Consider the following 26,691-nt stretch of genomic DNA (forward strand, 5'->3'; position numbering starts at 1 on the left):
AAAACAAAAAACAAAAAAAGCTGCTGTCACACGGCGTATCCGTACTTGCTGTCATATTGAATGACCGGCTTGTGTCCGTGGGTGAAGCTGGAGGGAGAGTTTTGGCTTCCGTCGCTGAAAGAGCTCACCTCAGCCCCATCCACTGGACAATAAGTCACATCTGGACGCTGACCGGTGCTCCGACGGCTGACCGGACGGCTGTCCGGAGGCGCTGAGTCCTCCCTGGTTGAGATCAGAACAGAAGAAGAGCAGAAAAAAAACAAGTGAGAGGAGTTTACCATGTAGAGAATAATGTGACTGCGGAGAATTACTAATATTTTTGATTTGTTTCAGGGCAACAGAAAAGGTTAGTAAGCAGATAGGGAAGCTGAATTTATGGAATCAGCTTTTATATAGAATGGAATTAGAACTTAGTAGTAGAGTTGCACAGTCTTACTAATTTTTAAGGTTGTTTTATCGTCAAAATTGTACTTTATGCAGTCTCTAAATGCACCCAATGGCATTTATTTACTGTAAAAGAACCACATATGCGCATCTGAGAAGCTAAAACTCAGAAAGGTTTGACATTTATTTTTCTTGATTTTCATTCACTTGCAGGTATTTCTCAAAGATAGCTGAGATCCAGGTATTTTTTTATCGTGTTTACATCTTCATCCACACTTTCCAAGCCAAATAACACAGAATTATTACTTTTTGACTTATTTCAACTGCAGAAGCTGAATTTATAGACGAAACTTTCATAGTATGAAAATAGAACTCATTTAAGAGGTTTTCTCATATATTTCTTTTGCACGGCTACAAAAGCTCCACATATGCACATCTGAGAAGCTAAAACTTGGAAAGATTTGACTTTTTAAAAAATTTTCATAATGAAAATCAAGAAAAATAAATAAATGCAAAAATTCTCAGACATTTAGACTTTATTTTTTCTGATGAAACTTCAGATATTTTCTAGAAGATAGCTGACATAAGGCTAATTTTTGGTTGTGTTTACACCTGTAAAAATATTTTCCAAGCAAAATAACTCAAAAAAATACTACTTTTTAAAAAAATTTCTGCTGTAGAAGCTGAGTTTATGAATGAGGCTTCCTTAGCATGAAATTGGAACTCACTTAAGGAGCTTTAAAATAGATTTGTACTGGCAGTAACATGCACTTTAATGCCAATTGTTAGTGTTTTTGAACAGTTCTTTTCTTAATCAAAGTCAGGCTTTTACAGTCTTCAGAAACACCCAGCTGGATTTGGTTTACACTGGTATAACAGCTCCACAGAGGTGCATCTGAGAAGCCCAGATTTGGAAATGTTTGACATTATTTTTCTTGACTTTCATGCAGCTGCAGGTATTTCTCAAAGACAGCTGACATCCAGGTATTTCTCGGTTCTGTATGGCACTGCATCCATACTTCCTGACTGTAGATGTACAGTATTTACTAAGCAAAACAACACTGCCCTGTGGGTAAGAGCAGCAGCCTTTGTAGTTTTTGCCTGTTCGGAGGCTCATCCCAGGGGTTCCTGCTTTCACAGAGACCCTACCAGAGCACAATATTCAGTCTGGTGGTGGTTTTCAACCAGCAAACACTGACAAGAAGCATGCAGCACAATCTTCCCCTCGTCAACACTGCTGCCAATTTCTGAGCTTAGGAGCTACTTTGCATTCTGTATTTATGTAACTCTGCAATACCAGCTGGGAGCCGCTCCTCTGTCAAAGAAAAACACCCGCACAACCGATCGACTTTGGCATTTTCTGCTCCTGTGGAGGCCAAGGACTCAGATTTTTTGCTGGTGAAGGGAATAAATTTGCTTTTGTTTAGCTGGAAAAACAAATAACGCGCCTCGGGTCCTTGAGGCTGTGGTTTTTCGGGTGCGTTTGTGTTTCTGTGCATTACCACAGAGCTGCTGTGTACAAAACCAAATACGGTAAATTAAATTAAATTAAACACCAATTAGGTGTCTCATTTCCAGGGGTATTTTCGTGGTTGTTTTGTTCTGCCGGGGAAGTTATTTGTCTCATCTTTTTACATAAAGGCTGTTCTAAAACCACTTAACTAAATTAGCTGCAAGTCATTAATGGCTGTGGCTTCATAGAGAATTTTAGTTTGCATTGCTATTAATTCATTTCCATTCTACAGGCAGTTCAGTATTACCACATTAATAATCAAGTAGATCTGATGTATTTTATTTAAAATCCCTCAATTATCTCTGTTGTTTGTACTATAACAGTGACAACTTTAAAGGTGCTATATGCAGTTTTTCACATTAAAGCTGTTGCATTCTTTTTATTTAACAGTGGCTCTAGTAATGTTTAATTAAGCAATTAGAACCAGTTTCTGAGCCTTAAAGTGTCTTTTAGCTCTTTGTTTTGGCTCTGCAGGCTGTTTATTGGGTCAGTCTTTGCTCCTATCAGTGTTATTTCAAGACCATGTGGCTGTTTTCAGTGGGATTCAGTGGAAAAAAGTCACTGCAGACTAAATGATCTGATCAAACAAAGACAAAGTTAGTGTTTAAGTGGTGAAGTGGTAGCAGCTAAAGAATTGGAAGTAAAAGCGGAAACAAAAGCAGAGCTAAAAGCACAGTGCACATGGGATTTATTTAATAGAGGGACTGAAATGTTCAAGGTTCAAGGTAATCTTTGTTATCAATTTGTCTTGCAGTCAGCACCATAGGGGTACACAATGTCACCACACTCTCAAACCACAAAATAGACCAGGAGTATGACAAGATTTTTGGTATATTGTGTGTCCATAAAATGCAGTAAAAAAAAGTCCAATGGAATGGAATGAAATAAATCCAGCAAAATAGATTAAAAATAATTCAATCATCATCAGTAATGGGACAAAAGATGTATGATGATAAAATAAAATCAAATTAAAATAGAATATGTTAAAAAATGAAAAAAATCACAATCATTATTTTACATTTTTTATATATATATATATATATATATATATATATATATATATATATATATATATATATATATATATATATAAATATATATGTAGTTTTTATTGTTGTTATTTTTTAAACATTATCATTATTTAAAAGACAGTGCTAGCAGAAACAAATAAGTTTTTTAATCTGTTGATCCTGTACCTACACAGATGTGACTCCAAATGCACAATAATGTTAATTTGCATTTGCTACAGATGTGGAGAAAAACAACAACTGTTCGCTAACCTACCAGTTTCAGTCTCTCTTATAGTGCCGCTGCAAAATCTGCAAGTCTGACTCAGTTTGCATCGTTAAATTCATGTAAATGGATTTGAAAGCTCCTGATATGCAGGGTCGGAGTCAGTATTTGAACTGATTTGATACCGTGCATGAGTCTCCAAGCTAACAGTGTTTACCTTGTACACTCTACCACCTGACGGATGTGACAGGACCTATTGTTTGCCTCGACCTAAATTATTACAGCTTTGCCATTTCCCCCCTCTGTGAGCTTCTCTCGCTCATGTGGAGAGAGTTGAACCTCTGATGACACAGATACATAGAGGAGACTGTATCAGCATTGTGGCTTGAAGTGCTTCTCCATCTCCGGTACACAACACTGTCCTCCCACACTGACACTGCTCCCGATTCAGTGTCTACTTTGAAAGCATGTGGGCTGTTTTTTAAACTGCGTGTGAATGTTTTGGGAGACAAAAACTTTATTTGCCAAAAAAAAAGAAAAGGGAGTAATCCTTTGCAGAGATGTCAGAATGGGAGGTCAGCTGCAGAACATTGCCCCTGGAGCAGTGCTGTGTTCACTGTCCCAGGTGACCTTTTCAACAAGTTACACAACTTCCACTGTCCCAAAGCAGCAGAGTAACTCAGCTCAACTTCACAAGAGAAAACGAGCAAATTGTGAAGCGTAGATTTTGGAATTTTGCCCCAAAATTACATGTTAACCATTTGAAAACAACGAAAATAACCTCAACATTAATTTAAAAAAAAAAAAAAAAAAAGTAATTTGCACTTGATGTTATTAATGGCATTTAATTATCAGCTTGGCACCAAAACTGTGAGAAGAAAAAAAAAAACACCTAAGACAAGTAAATTGGAAAAGGCCAAGCTGAAATTTTTGGGGTGTTATTATAGACTGTCTGCTTTAACAGTCACAAGAACTGACTCATTAAACCAGCCGTTTATTATCTAAAAGTAATGGGAGGATGTTTAAATGGCAAACAAAATTCAGATTCAAGCTCATTCTTGTCCTCAGCTCCAGGAAGTTGTAATAATTAAAAAAAAGATTTCCTGTCAGATCTTCCAAAAATGACTGTTAAACCACTGCAGCTCATTCTGCTGCCGGAGTTATGAGCAGAAAACACAAATATAAATAAAAAATAAACAAACACTCAATCCTTTTTGAAACAAGAGTGATAAACTCAAACACATGATGAATAAAATTGATATTTTGCAGTCATATTCACAATTTGAATAAAACTATATAACTGAGCAGTAAAATATACATTCATTCTAGCTTTAAACACATAAAATGAAAAACAGGAAGTTGCAGATTAGGTCCTAATGATTGAATGCTCCTTAGGTAGTGACAGGTCAGACCTTTTATTTTAACCACTGACATCCAGGACCTGCTGTCTTTGCTACCCAAGTATATGGTCTAATATAGATCCAAAGAAAGAAAGAAATCATTCAACTGTGGGGAAAGTCATCTACAAGTGCAGATTTTCCAGGACTGGCTGCCTCAGTAAATTCAGCTGAGAATGCAGAATGTTTGATGCAACAAGAAGTCTCCAGGAAGTCCAAACTGTCATCACAAGATCTGCAGCTAACTCTGGCAAGTGTCGGTGTGAAAGTGCATCCATCTAATGCATGACAGCTTTTCAGGAGAAGAATCCAACACCAACTGTGTGTCATTGCAGTGGAAATGTTACGTTTTTTGGGGTCGCTCATAAACTGTACGGGGTCGTTTTACTGCTTCAGGGACTGGGAAGCTTGCAGTCATTGATTCAACTATGAATTCTGCTTTATATCAGGTAGAAGGTAAAGAAAGACTATGTGTCTGAGGCTTGAAGTTGAACTGGATCCTAAACATGCAGCAAATCCACCAAGGAATTGCTCATAAAGAAGAAATGGGGGGTCATGTCAAGGCAAAAATGTGAAATTCGAATCCCATTTAAATGTAACTAATGTAACTAAGCACAACGCACTGCTAATGTAGTTCGTTTTTTAGGTATTTAGTCCTAAAGTCTTGCAGAAACTGTAATTTTGATCAAAAATCGAGTCTATCCACAGTATAAGCAATCCAGTAATAGGCTAAGAGGCCAACACTAGAAGCTGTTTCTGCATCACTGCTGCCCTCTAGACCCTGAAAAGCTCTCAAAACTCTTTATACCATGCCCTGTGCTACTTCAGTGTCTGTATTTGCATCTTCTTTCAACAGGGATTTCAGTCAGAATGCGCTGGTGTTAGCAGTGTGATATACAACGCTGGTTTTTGTAGTCAGGAGTCACAAGGCCTTAGATCTTGTTTGCAACCCCAACATTTATTTTGTTGGACATCTGCTCTTAGTCTTTAAGTGTTCTTTTTTTTCTCTCAGATGCAGCCAGCTACAGCGTTAAAAGGGCATCCTTTGTTCATATTTTCACTATTTTGTTATATACTTCTTTCTCTTTTCCCTCTAAAATGTCTTTTTAAATGCTGCACTAATGGATTTTGCTGCCTTACATAAAGCACTTTGATTAGCCTCTAGTTCTGAAAGCTGCTGCCTTGCTTTGTCGTAATGAATATCAGAGTTTTACCAAATTATATTGTTTGGCCTAAATGACACAATGTGTCCCTAAAATAAAATAACAAATTGTTTTATTTAAACACGACATTTAATCTTTAGCTTTTTACTATGACGAGTATGTTATAGATACTCGAGGTCAGCCTTGACTGTCACCACTATTCACTTTTAACGGCTTTATTTCCACAAAAGATATCCATTCACAGGCACAAACTTGTTTGTTTTTTTTTTGTTTTTTTTTAAAAAATACATTAGATAAAAGACCAGCTGTCTCACCATATTTATGTAACTGTGCTAGATTCCTCTCTTGCCTTATGAACTGGACATGTGTTTGCGTCCTGTTTGGGGATTTAAACGTCACACATGAACTCGTTTTGAACTTTTGCAGGGTTGACTTTCACAAGGTTCATTTTTAAATCCAAGAGTTGAGTTACTACTATGAATACAACTCGGCATTTTTGATTCTGGAGCCAGACAATGACACTCATTTATTTAAAAAAATGATCACAAACTCTATTGGCAGTCATATTCTCTGTGTGGTTTGAGCTCCAGAAGAATTCCAGACAATTTTTCTGGGGAGGTAAATGTCACAGAGGGATGTTTTATATAAGTTTGTGCAATGGAAATAACATTATTGCAAGAATGCAATTATTTCTACCCCTCGCCTCGTTTCAAGTCTTCACGCCAAGCTAATGATGTCCTGACTGCAGCAGATAAGAGAATGGTATCCTATCTATCACACCGCCAGAAAATAGCATTTCTCAAAAAGTTTGCTACAAAATCCTGCTGGGTCCTATATGTTACTCAGTTTTATGTGCTGGAAAAAAGAAAATTAAAGGTAGGTAATGTCATAAAAAGAAATGTTTATATCACTTCAGAATGTAGTTTCAAAATGAATGGGGACTTTTCATGTTTCCGAGAAAGAAAGAAGATCAACAAAAAGGAAGACTTTCTAAGCTACCCAAACTGATGTTATTTAAAATGTCAGCACTCACAGTATAGTTTATTTGCATCCATATTTTCTAAAGAAAATCAGTTTGTTTCTGCATTCATCATCCGATAAAACCTTGGATTTCATCAAAATGTTCAAACGACATTGCCGATGCATAAATAAAAGTATAGATGAGCGCTGAGAGCTGAAATTAAACCACAACATTTCAAGGAGCCCAGAATGAGCAGTCTGAGGCCACTATCTCCAAGAGTCTAAATATAGAACATATTTTTCTCTGTCTGCATTTTGGTTGTATTTACATGTGTCTTGTTTGGCTTTAATTCAAGTCAGGGAGCTTTTGTTTCTATTCTTATCTGAACGACTTTTATGTGTGTGGTTTTGTATCTCATAGTTGCCTCTCTGTCTTTTAAAGTTTGCTTGGTGGTGTTGTGTTTTTTAATGTCTGCTCTCTTTTGCAGAAGTTTTAATATTATTGCTCTTATTTGTGCTGTGAGGCCTAAAACATTTTCTCATTACTAATTTAAACCCACGTAAAAGAAGCCTGTGTACGTGCATCGAGTTATGTTTCAGGTGACAGCACTAATGGAAGCTGAATTTTTATTCTCCTGGGACTTTTTAGTGATAAATGAGGAGAAAGTTGTCAGACAGTGTTTGTTCTCACCTCTCAGCTGCTCAGTTATCCAGCCTTTTGCTCTGCCCCAGTGTGTCTGCACTGCACAGTTCTGTACCTGATCTCATTGGAGAACTCCTTCTCATAGCGACGTCTGCTGTTGAACTTCCAGCAAAGAAGCACGATGAAGACCAGCAGGATGAAGATGAGAAGCAGCGAACCCACAGTGGTACCGACTATCACCGCAGCTCTGTTTGGAGCTGTAAAATCGGTACAAGGAACAGGGAATTATTCACTAGAAACTTTGTGACAGAAAAGAATATGCTGTGAAGAATCCATTATACTGTAAGTTTATTATTGAGTGGTTCCTGACATTATTGGCTTTTGTAAAGTGGCATAATGTCTTACAACTCCTGACTATTGGTTGTACAACTTCACTTCATGTAATGTCAACTTTTCATGTAATACATAACATTTTGGGGTTTACAGTTCCCTCCAAAAATGTGTCAACAAAAGAGTGAAATTGATCATTTTCAGGTCATACACTTGAACCTAAGATCACAACATGACAATGAGACAAAAGTAAAGATTTTGCTTCTTGCATGGATTTTTTTAAAGGTCTTCTGGAAATATGAAAAAATCTGCTGTCAAAAATATACATACAGTAACTTAAATTATCAGTTTTGGTGATACAGAAAATTGTTGACATGATCCCAAACAAAACACACATGGCTTTATCAGGCTAGAATGAAGAGTTCAGATTAGACTCCTGGACTTAAAGTCCATCAAGAACTTGTAGACTGTGATGAAGAAACAAATCTGTTTCAGAAAAACCAACAAATTTCGTTGAACTGCACAAATTCTGTCAAGAGTAGGGTCAAAGATGCAACCAGAAACTTGCCAAAAGCTTGTGGACAGCTCCCAAGAGCAACTACTTAAGGTGAAAATGGACACGAAACCTTTAACCCTTTGATGCACAACATAGGTCAAAAGATACCCATATTCCACTGAATATGAGTCACTTTTGACTCCTGTTGTGCATCAAAGGCTTAAAGAAATACTAGTGTTGGTGTATGTATATTTTTGACGCAGCAGATGTGCCTTATTTCCAGAAGACCTGTAGTAAGACCTGTAGATTGGTTTGTTGTGACAAAGACACAACTGTTTAATGATTCTATCATATAAAATTCAGTTACAGAAATCATTGGAAACTCAAGATGATATTGCCATGATATACACGGTGTTTACAAGTGATTGTAAATTTTTGTTTACGACTGTATACACAAAGGGATCCAAAAGTCTGAGGCCAGATTTAAGCCTGCCAAGTTTTCATGTAAACCTGGAAATATCCAGAACATTATGATTCGTGATTCATTGAAAATGAAGAACAAATATTTAAACATGTTGCACTACTTGTAAGTCAGCAACCAAATATGAGCAAATTTGTGGCATTGACCATGTCGTCTTCAAGTAACAACCTCTACGGCTAAATATCTACTCAAAAAGAAAATGTAGTTCCTAGAATGACCACTAGAGGATGTCTGCAAAATTGTGTCAATTCCCATAGACCTCCATGTTAAAATGTCGATCTTTACAGCAGAAATTAGCATGTCTACAGCCTGTTACAGACACAATTTTGGTCTCTATTGTTAATTTTCCCATTCATGGCAACTGTACGAGTGAAGAATTTTTATATGACTCACCCATTTGAATTGTATTACGACTTATGGTTATGCATAAGTAAGGGTGGAGACACTTTGAATGACTGGTTGGTACAATCCATGGCCCAGAAACACTTGCATATCCTGCCTTAGCTCCACCTCTATACTGATTTTCTGCTTAGCCAGGAGTTTGGTGTCATTCACTACCAAGATGTCAAGAAACCCAAGGGTGACATCACATTTATTTATAGCCCGTGGTTAACTCTATTGTACAAAAAGTCTTCAGTGCATCCATCCATTCAAATGACACTCGGGTTGCTGTGATCTACTTTTCAGAGGCTCGTTCACGTACACTCGCAGTTATTATTCACCTGTTGTAAACATGGTTGTGCCTCAAGTTCAAGCAGAACATTGCTCAATAAGTTGGACTGAGATAGTGTGAAACATGGCATGAGAACTAAGTGAAAATGTCAGAAGTCAATTTGTTATTCTGAGCAAAGAGGAGCTTTCTCAGCATCAAATCATGGCCAGACTGAAGATTTCTAAGAGAGCAGTGCAGGGTTCTCTAAAAAGGACCGGCTGTTTTCAAGGCACGATCAGTAGAGCAAAAGGCATCAATATCTCAAGTTTGTTCATGAGTTCGTGACAGGTACAGAATTTACAAAATAAAGAACAATCAGCAATAGTGTGTCAAAAGAAGACTGTCTAGTCGTGGTATCAGTACATGAGTAGCACTTCACTTCTTTGGAGGAAGAAAGGTCAAATGCTTGGGGACATACAAGGATATTTTAGTTGCTGAAGAATCCAGATTTAAGATTTGTCATAACAAAAGGTTGAATGTAAGGAGACCAAAACAAGAGAGAATAAAAGCACAGTGAAAAATGATGAGTGGAATATTCTTTTGCTAGTCAGAAGTTTGACTCCACTTTGATCGAAGAGAGGCTGCGTTTTATTCTTTAGACACATAACCCTCTGGTTTGCATCTTTGTTGAGACATTCATTCTGCAGCAGGATATTGAGCCAAAACACTTCTTCAAGCTTTGCAAAAACTATCTAAAGACCAAAAAAGGAGAGCTGACTGTCATTGGTGTTACTCAACAGCCACCTGACCTCAGTTCTATCGAATATTTTTGGGGTCACTTGAAAACCAAACATACCTAAGATAACAAAAAGCTCACAGGAGTATTGGATTTTCTACTTTTGTGCAATGTTGAGGAGTCCATGCAGCTCGATTGCTGTTGTCTTTAAAGCAAAAAAGCGTTCGGACTAGAGATGTTCTCAAACTCGTTATCTTTTTCCAGAGATACCACTTTTCATTTAAATTGTTCAGCCGGTATTCTCATTCAGAATTAAACCTTCTGTGTTTAACAAAATAGAATAATAGAAGCATCTTCACAAGTGCTCTCCCTGCTGTTAAATTTTTCAGAAAGTATATTAACAATGAGGGGAAATTTCAATCTACTGGTAATATACTTTCAGAGGGCACCGTAGGCTCATTTGCATTCTTGCTTGGAGTTAGATAAGAGGATGAATGCCAAGCTATTGCCTGTAGTCGCTTCATAAGCTGGAGATGTGAGAATTGTGTGAACCTACAAAAAAAACCTACATTTTTGTGTTATATTTTTAAAAAGAAGCAAGACTGAGACTCAGACAAAGACTGATATGCTCACCTCATACTGTTTCATTTCATATCTGATATATGGAAAAAAAAAATATAAAACTCTGAAGGAAAGTGAAAAGTTTATGGAGAAAACTTGTTCTATATCTTGTTAATTATCTTGCAAATCCTCAGGTTGGGGTTCCGGAACCTCTGTGTTGAAACCATCAGTCTGGGACAGCAGCCTTCAGATGAAAATGAATTATTCCCTGCCCAAAGCCTAAAATATAAGCATTGAGTCAAGGAGTTATGGGCTCGACAAGATGCAGATTATGAGGCACCCGGAGGCAAATTCATTTTATGGATCCAAAGAATGCAGTTTCCTTGTTTGAGTCTAAACCTAAGTGATGATTTATTCTGTAATGGCATGCTGAATCATAGACTCGACTTCCCACTGGTGTTCTCATAGTCACTAGATTCATTCCCTGTGCGACGGCTCGGCTGTACCTCTGCTTTCTGTCTTACTCAGAGCTGTTCCAAAGCATCATTATACCGTACGGATTCAGGGAATTTCTGGATATCATCTTAAATGAAGCACTTCTACTTATATTGAACTGAACAGAGATAATTTAATCAGTCTGCTTCGTCTCCATTCTCTGCCTCTTTCTTGTTTCATTTACTTTATACACATCTTAGCTTTCCTTTCAAGTGTGTTTGTGACTCAGGAGCAAAAAAATGAAATGATTTCTTGCCAGTACCAGCGACCTTCTCCTGTCACCAGCTTGAAACACAACAAGAATGACATGTTACTGAGCTCTGCGGTTGGAATCCTGTATGTGAAAAGTGGAGCAATGAGAATATAGTGGCACAGCTACAAAGAGAGGAGACTTAAGAGGATGAAATCTAAAATCTAGGTCTTACAGCATCTCATGTGACATGTGGTGAACGGCAGCAGTGTGTGTGTTTGAGGGTGTATTCTCTTACATTTGTTGGCTTTCAGGTTGATCCTGCAGCGTTCGGATCCAACGGCATTGTTCACCTCACAGATGTAGATTCCTGCAAAGCTCAGCGAGTGGTTGCTGATTTTCAGCTCCCCGGTTGCACTGTCTGAAAGAAAGTATACGTACCCACAAGCACAGATTAGGCACAGAATCCGTACTGTACATGTATAATAAAGTGCTCACATGAAGATGCTAATAATCAAATTGGCTTCCTTTCCCCGCATTGGAAATTCACGCATTGTTTTTCAGATTTTCACAGAAAAAATATGCAGAGCTTGAGAGCTACACCTATACATATGCATGCAGCCACAGTTTGTTGTGTTTCCTGCTGCAAGAGGACTCTAATCAATGCCAAAAAAATAGTATTTTCACATGAACATTTCACCACATCAGAAACCAGCATGATGGATTCCATTTTGTAGACAAAAATAATCAATGAAAACATTAAAATCCATAAGGTATGCTCCAAAAGAAGCTGCTGTCCATTGACTTTTTGCACAGATTAACCAAACAATACATACTGTACATGTATTACAAGATGTTAAAATGAAGATGAGTCACATTGGCTTCCGTCTCTAGGTGAAAAATTCTTTCCTAACTCATTGTTTTTATGATTTTCGTAGTAAAATATGTAGATTTTGAGAGCTACACCTATTACGTATGCATGCAGCCACAGTTTGTTGTGTTTCTTGCTGCAAGAGGACACTGATCAGTGCACTAGATAATGTTGAGAACAACTAAAGTCTTGTTTTGTGTTATAAAAAGTGAGAAAATTAAATGATGTGCTGCTAATTCACCAGTGTTCCTTTGAAGGGGTCAAAAATTCTGTATTTCCACCTGAATGTTCCATCACATCAGCAACCAGCATGATGGATTTCATTTTTTGGACAAAAATAATGGTTGACAACAACAAAAACATAATGTACGCTCCAAAAGAACCTGGTGTTCATTGACTTTTTCAGCAGATTAAACAAAAAATACATGCTGTACACGCACTATAAGGTGTTAAAATGAAGATAAATGAAATTGGTTTCCTTTCTCTACAGGACAAATTCTTTCTGAGCTCATTATTTTCAGGTTTTCTCAGTAAGAATATGTAAATTTTGAGAGCTACATGTATTTCTTATGCATGCATCCATAGCTTGTTGTGTTTCCTTCTGCAAGAGGATGCTGATCAGTGCAGTAAATAACGTTGAGAACAACTCAAGGCTTGTTTCATGTTATGACAAGTGAAGAAATGCAGATGATGTGCTACTAAATCACCAGTGTCCCTCCAAATAATTCCAAAAAAGTCAGTATTTTCACCTGGATGTTCCATCACGTCAGCAACCAGCATGATGGACTTCATTTTCTGGACAAAAATAATGGTTGAAACTAATCAACTCGTACTGTACGCTCAAAAAGAACCTGGTGTTCATTGACTTTTCCAAATACCACAGCTCCTGCCATCCCCAGCCCCCACCCTCCACCAGCACCAACCATCCATATTCCCTTTGATGTGTAGTATCTTCATGACGTCAGCAGAGGTCACACTTACTCTGTGTGGCTGCAGCAGGGATAGGTCCTGCAATTTCTCGCCTCCAAGTGTACTTTAAGGGAGTGGAGCCTTCTGTCGACTGACAGTGCAGCGACGCAGCCTCTCCGACCAGCTCCCCTCCCTCCACCCAGCACTTAGGTACAGACGGCTTCACTGCAATCACACAACCAATGGTGCAATCATTCCATTGCATTTCATTTCTTCAAAAACTAAAAGTACAGCATCATATTATAGCTTTAGAAAAAAATGTGGAGGAACCTTTGTTATTCAACACTGATTATAGCCATAACAACAACAACATGAAGCCTTTTGTTGCTCAGAAATGCTACAAACTGAATGAAATACACATAAATCACATCTTCATGACACGTTCTATGTTAACATTTGAACGTAAAATCTGTATGGGATTGAAGCTACATGATGAGGCTGAATCCGCACCAGAAAGGAAGGAATCCAACCATTCGTTCAGGTGTTTTCTAACCTGCAGCATACAAAGAGCCTGGTCTTGAAAATGACCCTACCTGATTCACCTGGGTCGTGTCCTGCCTTTGCGAGGACTTGATGTGGGCTATTTTTATTTAACAATGTGCTTGATTCCATCAAGAGGGACATGATTCCATCTGATAGAACTGTTACATCGAGTTCAAAGGCAGTGTGAGAGTGGAGACCTCAAAAATAAAATAAATTCAGCCATAAAGCTCCAAACTCAAGGCCTCCTACACAAGGCACTTGAATACTGCTGTAAATTATGGTGAAATCACCCAGTCTGGGATAGATGGAGATGAATCAGTCTGGGGATCTTATTTTTGGACATAGTTTGATAGATTAGGCTTTTCAGGTCATTTTAAAGCAAAAGCACATCAAAGAAGTAATCAAATGTGCCCATAGAAAGATACAAGTTGGGGATTTAATGAGAAATGCACAAAAAAAACAACAACATTTGCCATTTGGGAGATATTTTCTTTTCATTTCCTATGACATTTAGTGAAAAAAGTCTTCAGAACTGCAGGTTTTTCTGAGAAAAATAGGTGACGCTAACAGTTTATGTGTACTACACAATATCTTTTGTTAAAAAAATTCTATATAAAGAAATGAAAAAATCGTATTAAGAGCTGGAATAAAATCAACACTGAGTCAGGCTGTGGCCCTGACAAGTCTCTAAGAATACCTGCATGAAACGTCACATCACAAGTGATACTTTAAAACTACCCCGACTGACCCTGTATTCTATTCCTTTTTCATTTGAATTGCACAGGGCTCCTAAAACAAGACAAATGATTTGTTCCGCCGCGAAACAAGAAGGTAGCTCATAAAGTATTCAATGTTAAAATCATAATAGATTAATCTGCCAGAGAGGTGGTCGTCCTCCACCCCTGGTCGCTGCACACAGTCTTCAAACTAGATGAGTTGGACTAGAATCAAGTAAAGTTCCCTTTATCCTGCTGGCAAATTTTTAAGATTGAACATGCTGACAAATGGCTCTAAGTGAAGTTTCATTTCAAATTGCTGTCTGCTCCATTTGTATCCATCACTTTCAGACAAAGCTACCTCTCTTTCAAGTAATTCATGCATTTCCAATTCATAACACTGCGACCGGCTCCCGAGTTCATGGCAAACTCCATCTGCTGATGAATGTCCAGACGAAGCTAGTAAGTGGATGTTTGGTCAAGACTCTTTTGTCAAATTATGCAGATTTTGACTCTACAACAATAAATTCTAGGAGTATCTTCTTGCATAGAGGGGGAAATTTCACTCCGTTTCAACTTAAATTGTACTGGATGAAATTTGATCTATCTCACAAAAAATTTAGGAGCAATTTCTCATTAAATATAGAATAAATTAATTTACAGAGCAAACTGGTAAAAAATCCATTTATATCAGCAGACACTCAGACAGAAAGTATATTAGCTCTCACTGACATCGACAAAACTGACCTCCAAGAAGCACTATGGTATGAGTAGATGCTGTCCTTGTGATGCTGCAGTGCCCTTACAAGACAAAAGCAGCTACCCTGAAGTGTACTTCGCAGCAAATTGCAAGTGTAATGCACACTAGTATGTGACAAGGGAGTGGTGACAATCCTGTAGCTGTCGGAGGTGATGGACATAAATAATATAGCTTGCTGCCATGGATGCAACCCAGTAGTCTTACCCATTACCACCAGAGACATCTTGAGTGTATCCACTCCAGGTGATTTCTTAACTTTACACTGGTAGGTCGCAGTATGAGCAGGCGACAGTACGGCGATTGAGAGCGAAGCGTCACCAGCCGAGGGGTCACCAGCAGCAAAACTGAGCCCTTTTGCAAGATCGTGCAAGTATTTAGTGCCGCTGGTATAGGATATAAGCTGGAAAAAAACAAACAGGGGCATAATCACACAAATGTCTCCAAATGGCATTAAATTAAACCCGCATTAACGCCCAAACATAACGCGAATAGGGACCTCTAATTGTGAAAAACCCACTGAGGATTACCACCAACCTTGCAACTCTGTGAAAGGTTTTTCTAAATGGCTCCGAGCTCATTGTTTTACGGCACATTTACTGTTTGGTTCGGTCTCCCCAATTCTCTCTTATCAACCATGGTTTCAGCAGCAGCAGGGAGCAGTTTTCAGCAAAAAACAACAAAAAAAAAACCCAACAATGATAGATTTAGTGTGTGCTGCCTGCCAAGGACCAAAAAGCAGACAAACAACAACTAGCTGGTGAAGAATGCAGTCAGACATGCAGGGGTTTTTCTCAATTAATGGAGGCCAAATCAGAGGGATCAGTAGTGTACCTGCAGGACGGAAACAACGGCAAATGAATGGTAATAGGTAATATAGATGATCATGTGTTTTTTCCTGTCTGCTGGATGTGCAAATGGGCAATAATTTGCACAGATATTATCGACATCTTTGCAGCATTATACAGCAGAACGGTGTGTTAGAGGAAAGCATTTGATTGCATTATACCATGTTCCAGTTACGCTAGAATCAATAATCTACATTGTTCACTTGTCTAAAGTGGCACATTGTGGACCGAGTCCATCCTGGTATTGACTGTGATGAAATCCACACCGCCGAATGGCAGAGCCGAGGGCAAAAAAAAGCCATTCTTTCAAGCCTCCAACACTAATGACTCATTTAATTTAAAAGGCAAATGGGATAAACAGCAAATTCCTGAGAAATTAAAAAGGTGGTGAGAGTTCATCCTCACTGCAGTCTCATGGGCTGAATTGGGATTTCTACTAGTAGGGGCACAAAGCACAACAGACAAGGTTAAGAAACTGAGAATGAGGTTTGAATTCTGATTTAATCACAAGTCATAACGTTTGTTTTGTATTATAATTTTTAACCTGGATGTTGACCTAAGTGTGCTCAGAATCTTAATTGTGCCAGATACAGTGGAGATGTCGAGGAGCCCTTTCATTTCACGAGTCCAGAACTTCCAAATCACATGCTAAAGGCTTTTTAAACATGTTTCCTGGAAACAACTTTGCATTTGGAGATCATCTGGGAAGTCCTGTAAGTTGCAAGGTGGGGCCTCCATGGATCGGACTTGTTTGTCCAAAGACGATTTAAAACTGTAACAGGATGTAACTGAAAAGGGACATGAAGCCTGCACATAAACAGACACAAACAGAGATACAGGATACACAGAAAAGGAAAACACAGGAGTCAATCACAAAAAACAAAACCCAAGTCAATGACATGTGTTTCTAAGATTCCATCAAGGCCAGTAAAGAGTTATAGGAGTCATTGGAAACCCAAGACTGCCATTATATGCATGGTCCAAGACCATTTTAACATAGGAGTGGAATTTTGTGTGAAAGAAAATCTGAAAAATAACTTATTTTTAAATAACTTAGTCTTAGTTTAAATTAGTTTTAGGGATTAAATCAATGCCTACAGAAACTTCAAAACTACTGACAGGTGAAATGAATAACTGCCAGTGTCAGTTCTTAAGGTGCTGGAAGCTGTAAAAATTGTCAGTGATAGGATCTGAGTGACTTTGACAAGGGTCAAATTATGATGACCTAACCCTTACTCTAGTTGATGATTAGTACCAACCAGCAGTGACTCAAGGATCATGTGTCATGAGCAACCAAAGGCTCAGTGATGCACAAAGGCTGGATTATGTTGTCTAATCCCACAGATGGGCTACAAATAGCTGAAAATCTTAATACTAACAATTATAGAAAGGTGTCACAACACACAGTGGATCCCACAGAGCTGCAGACCTATTAGGGCTCCTATGTTGACCCTGTCCACCCCTGAAAGAGCGTACAGAACCTGAAACAATGGAAGATCAATCATGTTCGTGGATGGCCGTTTGTGTTATCTGGTAAAGAGATAGCAGCATGGGAGTGGTCTGCTGGGAAACCTTGGGTCTTATCAATCATGTGGCTGTTACTTCAGTATGCACCACCTATCAAAACATCAGTGCAGACCGCGTTCATACCTTCAGGGCAGCAGTATTTCCTGACGACCTCTTTCAGCTGCATAATAAGCCCTACCTCACCACAAAAATTGCTCAGGAGTGGTTTGAGAAACATGGTAGAGTTCAAAGTTTTATCTCGGCCTCCAAATTCCCCAGATCTGAGTCTCATAGAGAATCAGTGGGGTCTGCTGGAAAAACAAGTCCGATCCATACAACCTAAGCTTGTGGCCGATCGGTGTATATTTACAGCGGAATTTACAACAAACTTACCATTTGATCTTTCTGCGTGGTGTCTGGACTGACCACAGACCACTCGATGTCAAGCTCTCCGGTGTCAAAAGGACTTGGCGTATAGCTGCAGCCCAAAGTCACACTTTCCCCCTCGGCCTTCTGGATGGTCCGGGGGCCGGTGGACGTCACCTGCATCGCTTCTGTGCACCTTAATTCTTTTACAAATTCAGACAAGTCTTGAAATTATTTACAGACACGTATTAGCTGCTTCCTAATCCCTTCTTTCAATTGTCAAGGATGAATATTATATGTTTTCACATTCAATGAGCCAGTATATGGGTTTAATGTGCACTGTTGTAATATTGATTCACGAGCTTTACTCAAAGGAGCTCTGGCTGAGAAATAACAAATACACAAATGTAATTGCTACACCAAATGCCACACAGGATTATGAAAGCACTTACAGTTGTTTAAGAATTATTTCATACAGCAGTTATGACTAGAATTAGCTCCACTCTGGTTGTATCCCTCTGACAACCAGCGAAGCTGAAATTTGCAGTCACATCTATCCAAACTCTGAAGTCGCTAAGTTCATTGAGAGATAGAACCAACAAAGCTGGAACCTAGAGTTTTAGCTGTGATAGTCAGCAATGCATCAAATACGGATGTTGCTGCAAAGAAGCTAAAAAATATGGATGATTCACACCTATCTTCAAAGCAGCATCACTGAAGGTCTGCAAAAAAACACATTTTTTAAGTTGGGCACCCAAGATTTAAGTCACCAATTCAGAATCTGGCCAAATGTGATTTCTAGTCAGAGTCTCTGCTTCTGTTTCTAAGTAAAAACATTAAATAAAGGCCAGAAAAGCAGATATAAAATGCTACTTAAGTCACTACTAAATGAATAAATTAGACACCAGTGTGAAATGCTGTCATAAATAACATATGAATTCTTGAGTTATGGTCAAAAACCGGGTCCTTTTTTTTATCACTTCACTGTGACCATTGATCACTAAACTCGATTTGATCCTGGAAACCAAGCGGGCAATTGTGTCAAATTTGAAAAAATTCCCTCCAGGTTTTACTGAGATATTGCATTCACAAAAATAGGATGGATGGACATACCGCCTGGAGGTACGACTGTAGCTGGTACAGAGGCATAATTAAAAAAAATAGGTCAGTAAGCAGCACATCAGAAAATATTTGATTCAGAGCTTGAGCATGTATATGACTTGCTGAACAGCTTTGTATTGGTTTTGCCACAAGGCACTTCACAATATGTTAAAGGTTAATGAAAGAAAACATCATGTGGAATGAGCTCCACAAGAAAGGGGGCACAATTAAAAACCTGTTTATCTGCTTGGACTGCAGTGACACGCTAAGTCCTGAGGATAAAACACCAACATGTATGTGCATGCATAATGAGAAAGATTGAAATAAAGTCATAATAGCCTTTTGCAGGTATGCGATACATAATTATGCTCTTCAAGGGCCTCTTCATTTAGAAGAAATTAGGAGATTCATTGTCATTAAAATGGCTCTTTAATCGGGAAAACTACCAGGGTCGCATTAATGCAGGATACAAATCTGGTCCAAATTTAAAAATGGCATCATGTAGACTGTGAAAGACAATAAGAAATCTGCTTAAATGTGCAGCGAATGGTAAGCTTTTTTCTGCAGTCTATATCTGATAAGTCAGACTAGTTTCAGAGTCAGAGTAGATAAGTGATGTTAAGATAAGTTATGTTATGTAACCCAGCTGCAAAAAACGGGTTAAAATTGAAATCATTTGAAAATTATTAAATTACTAAGTTCGAAATTCATTCTTGTATTTCTCTTAAATTCATTGCTAAACACTAAAACAGAGATAACCTCAGAATATTTGTTTTATTCATTTTTCCCTTACTAAATGTAACGGCATTTTTTACAGTGTTAACAAAATTTGCGATTCGATATTTTTTACAGTGTAATTGCAAGTGAGGAGAGAGTTCTCGCGATGTTTCCCGTGAGCAGCAGGAGCTGCTTTGTCTCGGGGAATTGAGCTGCTTAAATGTGAAATAAAGTAATAATTTGGTCGAAAACAGATGCGGAAGTCAAACTGTTAAAAATAACAGCGACATGAGAGTCATGTAGAAGCTACCAAAATCGCCAGAAGTGCCGGTTTCGTTCGTGGATGATTATGCTTCACACGTCTTGGTAAGCTAATTCATTAGCTTGTTTTCTTGCGTTAGCACCCGTGTCGCCGTTTTTTTTTACTTTTGTTTATGAATGTTAAGTGTCAGTGCGGCGATGTATGTGATGCTTAAATTGTTCATTTCATAGTAATATTTACCATGACACTCAAGTAAATTCATTATTTTAACTGTACATTAATCACTCATTTTAGTGGTTAATGAGTAGTTGTTATGATGTTCATGTTGAATTTATCTGTCTTCATATTGATAAATACAGCACATTTCATAAAAGATAAGTTTTGCAGCTTAATATGCAGGATGGAGATGTATGTTGATTTGTGAAACATTGTTACTTTATTTTGTCTAATATTTTTGTTTACATATGCAGAGCATATTTGGTTGGAATGAATTAATTCCAATATGATTTAACAATTTGAAGGTTTAACTGAAGAGTACCGGATGTTTTTCAGTGGCCAAAGTATTTGTAAACAGTAAGTACTTGAATGTTGATGCTATGATTTGTAATGTTGTACAACAAGGAAGCAAATGTATAACTTAAGAGAAATGTGAAATAGAAATGGGATGAAATAGGACAAAGACTAAAAGCCTGTTTGTCATTGCAGGTCAGGTCTTTCTGTCGAGTGGAGAAGATCCGTGAAGAGCTTCCATTGATTCCAGTAGATGGCAAGCCTCCCAGCTTGATCCTCAGAATCTGCATAGCCACTTAAACAGCGGATCATCTATCTGGTAGGATTTTGCCAATCTCCTAAACTGGTTACAACTTAAACACACGTACTTACTAGGGATGCACAGTTATTGGCCTATAAATTATTGACCGATATGGGGCGAAATGACATCATTTTTACCGGTCTGATGAATTGATTTGGTCCGATAAATTTAACTGATAATTTAATGGGTTTTGCAAAATTGCTTGTTGGCGTGTTGATGCCCTCACATGAATAGAAAAGACAAACGGACTTTCGACAAAGTGACAGGTGAAAGGATGTTAAGATGCTGAAGTTGGAAATTTAATTAAAAAAAAAAAAAAAATATATATATATATATATATTTTAAACTAACATTTCAGAGAAATCTCTACTGTGCCCTAAGCAGTTAAAGCAATAATAATTCTGCAAATACCTTTTTCTGAGAGATGCACTTTATTTTGGTTGAGGATTCACTTTATTTTTCTTTGTTATGCATAAAATGCTACAGGATACATTTTGTTATTTAAAGATAAACCAGTCATAATTCTGTGAAATCCCTTTCTTGAGGGATGCACTTTATATTTTAGCTCTAACTTGATATGTCAGTGCATTTGATATACAGAGTTCATTTTCATTTACAGTAACTGACCACAGGCATGAGGTTTTAGTTTTGAAAAGTCTAACATCCTGTGTTAACAATCACAGGAGATTTTATTTTGATTTCATTTTTGTTTGCGAAAATGCACTGTGTGTTATTTATTTGGACTGTTTGTGATATTTTCACAAAAAATAAATGAACATTTGAAGAGCCTGTACTGTTGTTTGCTGTTATAGTCAGACCAGAGCTACTAAAGTATTATTTTTTTTATTACTGCATCTTAGATGTTTTTATTCTCCTGGGTGCACAAACTGCAGATTATCTTAACATTATATTAAATATAAAAATATGAACTTATCGGTATCGATACCGGCCATGAGAACCAGTTAATTATCGGTTATCTGTATTGGTTAAAATTTTCCATATTGTGTGTCCGTGATACTTACAGAGTACACTCGTGACAACTCTTGAATGACATCATCCTACTAACTCTGACATAACTGAACAGATCATTTGTACATCTGATTAACCTCGACTTACTTGACACTGACTTTGTACTTATCTCAGAATAGAGGAGCAACTGAAGGAAAGGGGCAACTGAAACAAACGCCTTTAAAAGTACAAATTCAGAAAAAGGAGTTTTCTTTTCTTTTCTTGTGGGCCCAGTTGTTGTGTTTCAGTAAACACAAACATTTACACTTACTTATTTATACTTAGCTCTTCCTGAACTTAGAGTGAGGGTACTTACCCAGGAGTGGGTTACAGTTACGTTACATTACGTTAAGCCTTTATTAATCGTACAGGGGGGAAATTTGCAGCATCACAGCAGCAAATATAGTACAAAAATAAAATATAAACCAAACTATTCCCAAGTACTGCTTCTAGAAAAAACTGTATTTGAATGCAATGCTTAAAGCTAAGTTTTTATATTAATGTACATTAAAAAAAACTACATTTTAAACAATACTATTCATACTGCTTAAATACAACTTTTCAAATATACTTGTATTGACATTAAAATGTGCTGATCGGTGTTTTAAGAGCCACATCCTGAAGAAAAAAAAGAAAAAACACCTATGTGAGACCAAATCCCAAGAACATTAGTGATCCCACAGTCATCTCTAACTATCATCGCAAAGCCTGATTGGACAGACTGCAGGTGCCATGGCAACCTGGGGAAGCCAACACCACTGAGGCCTACATCTCAACAGCTCTCCACGGAGAATAGGCAAGAGGGAATCATTTATAAAAAGGTGTTTTATTCAATGCCATGTTGCAAAGGAGACTATACCATCGACATGCTTAGCCCATGTGTGTCTGTGCTTGTATTCATAAAGCTGTATTGTTACCTGTGCTCCAGAGAGCTGCATCGCACAACAATAAGACACACAGCCAACAGGAAGGTGTCCTCGGATGAGTGAAGCTTTGTCTGAACATGCTGCTCCTGTATAAAAGAAAGGCACAAGCTATTGAAAATGATGAATATAGTGTCCTTACTTATATAACACATGATGGCCGATGACACTGCGCACTTATAAGTGATACTGGGTGAAATAAAAAAAGCGTTGCATCCTTGCAGTGCATCCACTTTTATATATATTGCTTACCTGAATGCAGAAGCTACATCCAAATGTCTGTCGGTGGAATACAAAGGAACAAGCAGCAGTGTGATACCTGTTGCTCTTGCTTGACAACAAGCCCCTCCTTCACCTTCACCTCATGAACATTAAGCCTTCCGATTGGCTCAGTGGCTCCACCAGTCTTACCTGTTTATCAGAAGGCTTCCGTGAAATCACTATTCAACTGTTAATATTGCTTTGAACACCTTCTAACCTTCATTTGTAATTGCAATTAAATGGAACTAAAATGTGACTGAGGAAATCAGCATCCTGGCAGCTGAATAACAAGTGAAACTGGTGGAGCGACCAATAGATGGGAGACTCTGGGTGCTAATTTGATGAGAACTGAACTCTCCTGAAGGCACAAACATATGCAGCACACTGCTTCTTTCTGCATATTAACTGTACATTTTTTATTTAGTTGTCTGTCTTTATGCCTGTCCCTGAATGCTGCTATTATTCATAAACGTAGCCTTCATTGGAGTCTGTTTTATTCAAAAATGAATGAAAAACAAATTTAAAAAAAAAAAATCCTCCTGCAGGGAACTCTACACTACCTCATATGTGCTGCAAACACAATACACCACATAGCACTTAATCGCATCTCATTTGTCAAGTGTCCGTTGTTTCCAACAATACGGAAGACAAAAGAAAGTGCACAAGGTCTCCAGTGACAAAAAACTGGTTGTTCAGCCGAAAACACAAACCCAGCAAGGTTTGTATGCATCACCGGCATGTTTGAAGAAAAAAAAAAAAGGCAGAGTTTATCTCTGTGCCACATCTACAGAGAAACAGCTTTTATAAGTGAGAAACAGTGGGGTATCCTTCAGCAGAAAATGGATTACAGGTAGAAGATAAAGACCTTTATCTGTGCTGGAGCTATATGCAAATATTAAGCACATCCTCAAAATCTTTATTGAAGTTTTCTCTCGTGGTCATTGCATGTATTTTACAAGCTCTGGTCAATGTTTAAATAGTTTTTTTATTTATTCATAGCCACCATCTGATAACACTGTCAGAGACCAGATCTAAAAATCAGCCCAACTGCCCTCTGACCAAACACACCCACTCTTTTGAAACTCAGTTCATGTACAGTTTTCTGAGGTGTTGTTTGTCTGGGATGGATTTTGTTGGAAGAAAATATACTTAAGGGCTTTAAAAGCATCAGACTGGCCTTTTTTTATTTATCCTTCTAAATTACGATGTACGTCCACTCAAGTGGCACCAGATCATTTTCATTGAGACCTGTGTCACCGTGACACAACTGAACACAATAATAGCTTCGTATTTTTTCCTGTACCCTCTTGTCACAGCCAACATCTGGCATAGAGGTGGATAGGCAGACCAACTTAAATGGTTACTGGAAAAAAAATCAACTGGAATAATGGTTCATTGTATCGAGTACACTGATGTGGTTTCAGAAAAAAAAAAAAACATAGAAGGTTGTCATCTTACGGTGAATTCAAAGGTGTTTTTAACCTCGTAAATGTGCTATTTTGGTGTTTTTTTCTTTCTTTTACACATACAGGATATGCACAAACTGCATTTCTCTTCGACTAAACTGTAGTTTCAGTTACGTTTTGAAAGAAATGTATTGTCTGATGGGTTATATTTGCTTCAAACAACACATCTTCACCATTTATTAAAAAGCTTCAAAAATGTACTGAACGTGCCATATTTTACCCCAAACTGTGCCATTTTCCTAAACCTAACCACATATGCTTTGTACTGAATGCTAACGAAAGTGCAAGTGAAAACTGAAAAGAACCAGCGAGTGAAAATGACACTTAAGTAAAATGTTCCACGTGAGATGCAAACTCTGTTCTCTTGGGTTTCTCTCCTGCCTCTGTACATGGACTTTGTGGGTCTTTTAAACTGGAATAGTTCCCTCCATAGATGAGAAAATGTCTTAGTTTCAAATTTAAATTACATTTCTAAAGCACAACACTAGAGTTTTGTTGTATTGGAACAAAATTTTGTAGAGACAGAGTCGCTTTTAGATGCTAGAAGACACATTATGTGTGAAACAAGCAGTCAGTGCCATGGTGGAGCATTTCTACCTTCAAACTACAGTGTACCTAAAACACAAATGCAGATTTCTGGGGTTTCATACAAAACAAACCCAAGAGACCAGCCCTGTAAACTTGTATTGTGAAGCTTTCTGTATCATTGTTCTTCCTCAGTTTCCAGTTCAAACACATATGACTGAATTACTCCAATATTACAACGTACAATTGTGCAGCGTCCAGTAGTTTAACAGTGTTTGAGTGAAGTTGGTGTGCTGGAGTTGCAGTGTGAAAGGGGTCTCACAATCAGAAATACTGTATTGATCCCCAAGGGGTTACAGTTGCTCCCATTCAGAATCTTAGAAATATAAACAGTATAAAAATGTGTAGATGAGCATAAGTAGAAAAATGGGTCCCAAGAATACAAACAGGAGTAGAAAAAGTATGAGAAAATAAAATGCAAGTATACAGCGTGTTATCGCTTAGAGGTAATAAAAAAGTGTGTTACTGCGCAGAGATATGTAATTATTAAGTGGGTATGGGTAAGTGCAGAAAGACAGGGACTTCATAGAGCTGCACCAACAGTGTAGAGTCACATTTAAACCATTTTTAAGCCAGAATGGGATGGAGCAAAGTGGTTGTCATGGTGAAACTAAATGAGCTGCCGTGCGTCAACTTGTTCCATGACCTACACCTCACACCTGCTGCTTTGGCTTCAAACAAAAAACCAAGAAGAATTTTTTTTTTTAATTGAATGTTTCTGAATGTGCCTTTCTGTATTTTTGTGTTCTTGCATTGTGCATGATAAGTTAATCCATAGACTTTAAACGGTGCAGATTTAGAACAAAGATTAGGTGCTGTATCCGGTCCAGATTTGGAATGAAGATAGGGTTGTAGATGTGCACAGGGTCTAAGAATCAGACTAATTCCTGGGTAGGTTTTCTGTGGATCAGACGAGGAAAAACTTATTCATATCGTCACCTTCCTAAGATAATGGCCTAAGTCATTTTTTGCCAGAAGTTATTTTTTTTTCCTAAATCATCTCCTCATGATGCTGGCCACCTCTGGTAAAATCGGCTAAATCCTCAGTTGAACAGATCGTGCGATTCTACCCCTGTAGTATGATGGCCTAGGTCAAGGTTTAATGTGGTGTGGTTCAGTTTTTTGTGCTTCCTGAAAAACCTGAAAAAATGACTTAGGCCATTATTCTAAGAGGGTGTCGATATGTAACTTTGACACACATAGATGGGTTTTAGGGGCTTAAATCAATGATTAGAAAGGGACATTACGAGCTGTAAAAGCAAGAGACTGACCTTTTTTTCTGGATTACAATGTGTGCCCACACCGGTGCCTCTGGGTCATTTTGTCAAGACCTGTGTCACCCTGACACAACTGAGCACAATAATGACTACATGTCCTGCTTGTACCCTCTTATCACAGTCAACATCTGGCATGGAAGTGGACATAGAGCCAAGCTTTAATGGTTGTTTGAGCATTAATACTAGTTTTCTATAATCAACTGTACAGACGTGAACAAAATGGACAGATGACAGAAAATCATCTGGAAAATCTAATTTTTTATTTTTAACCTCACAAGCCTGTCCATATGGTGTTTATTAATATGCTGGAAGATGCATTTTAAGTGAAATAAGCAGCTGACACTGTGGCACAGCAAGTGTCAGCTTGTTACACCTGCGTTCAGTCTCTTCTTGCTCTCTGGAGTCATCTACAGTGTGTTTTGATACAGCCGCGTCCTCATTTGCATATTTTTCTGTTTCCCACTGTCAAACTAAGTGGGCAAAAATGAAATAATATGAAATAGTGGGCTGTGACAAATGCAGCATAAATC

At 38.0% G+C, this 26,691-nt stretch overlaps 1 protein-coding gene and 1 long non-coding RNA gene across 2 annotated transcripts in view; one reads left to right on the forward strand and one right to left on the reverse strand.

Moving 5' to 3' along the window:
* Positions 1-22,884, reverse strand: LOC111563715 (coxsackievirus and adenovirus receptor homolog). The gene is made up of 8 exons (XM_023262936.3): positions 22,825-22,884; positions 22,567-22,661; positions 17,778-17,953; positions 15,238-15,433; positions 13,087-13,239; positions 11,533-11,655; positions 7,409-7,550; positions 1-222 (listed from the first exon to the last, which is right to left on the reverse strand). Exons 2-8 carry the CDS (start codon positions 22,652-22,654, stop codon positions 27-29), a joined length of 1,074 nt encoding a protein of 357 aa, XP_023118704.3. The 5' UTR covers positions 22,655-22,661; positions 22,825-22,884; the 3' UTR covers positions 1-26.
* Positions 19,738-26,691, forward strand: part of LOC129347331 (uncharacterized) — a 12,080-nt gene continuing 5,126 nt past the window's right edge. The window contains exons 1-2 of the long non-coding RNA XR_008599378.1: positions 19,738-19,934; positions 20,536-20,659. This is a non-coding gene — a long non-coding RNA (uncharacterized LOC129347331). The remainder of the gene's footprint in view (positions 19,935-20,535; positions 20,660-26,691) is intronic.

This window comes from Amphiprion ocellaris, chromosome 17 (genome assembly GCF_022539595.1).
Source record: "Amphiprion ocellaris isolate individual 3 ecotype Okinawa chromosome 17, ASM2253959v1, whole genome shotgun sequence".
Taxonomy (NCBI): Eukaryota; Metazoa; Chordata; class Actinopteri; family Pomacentridae; genus Amphiprion; species Amphiprion ocellaris.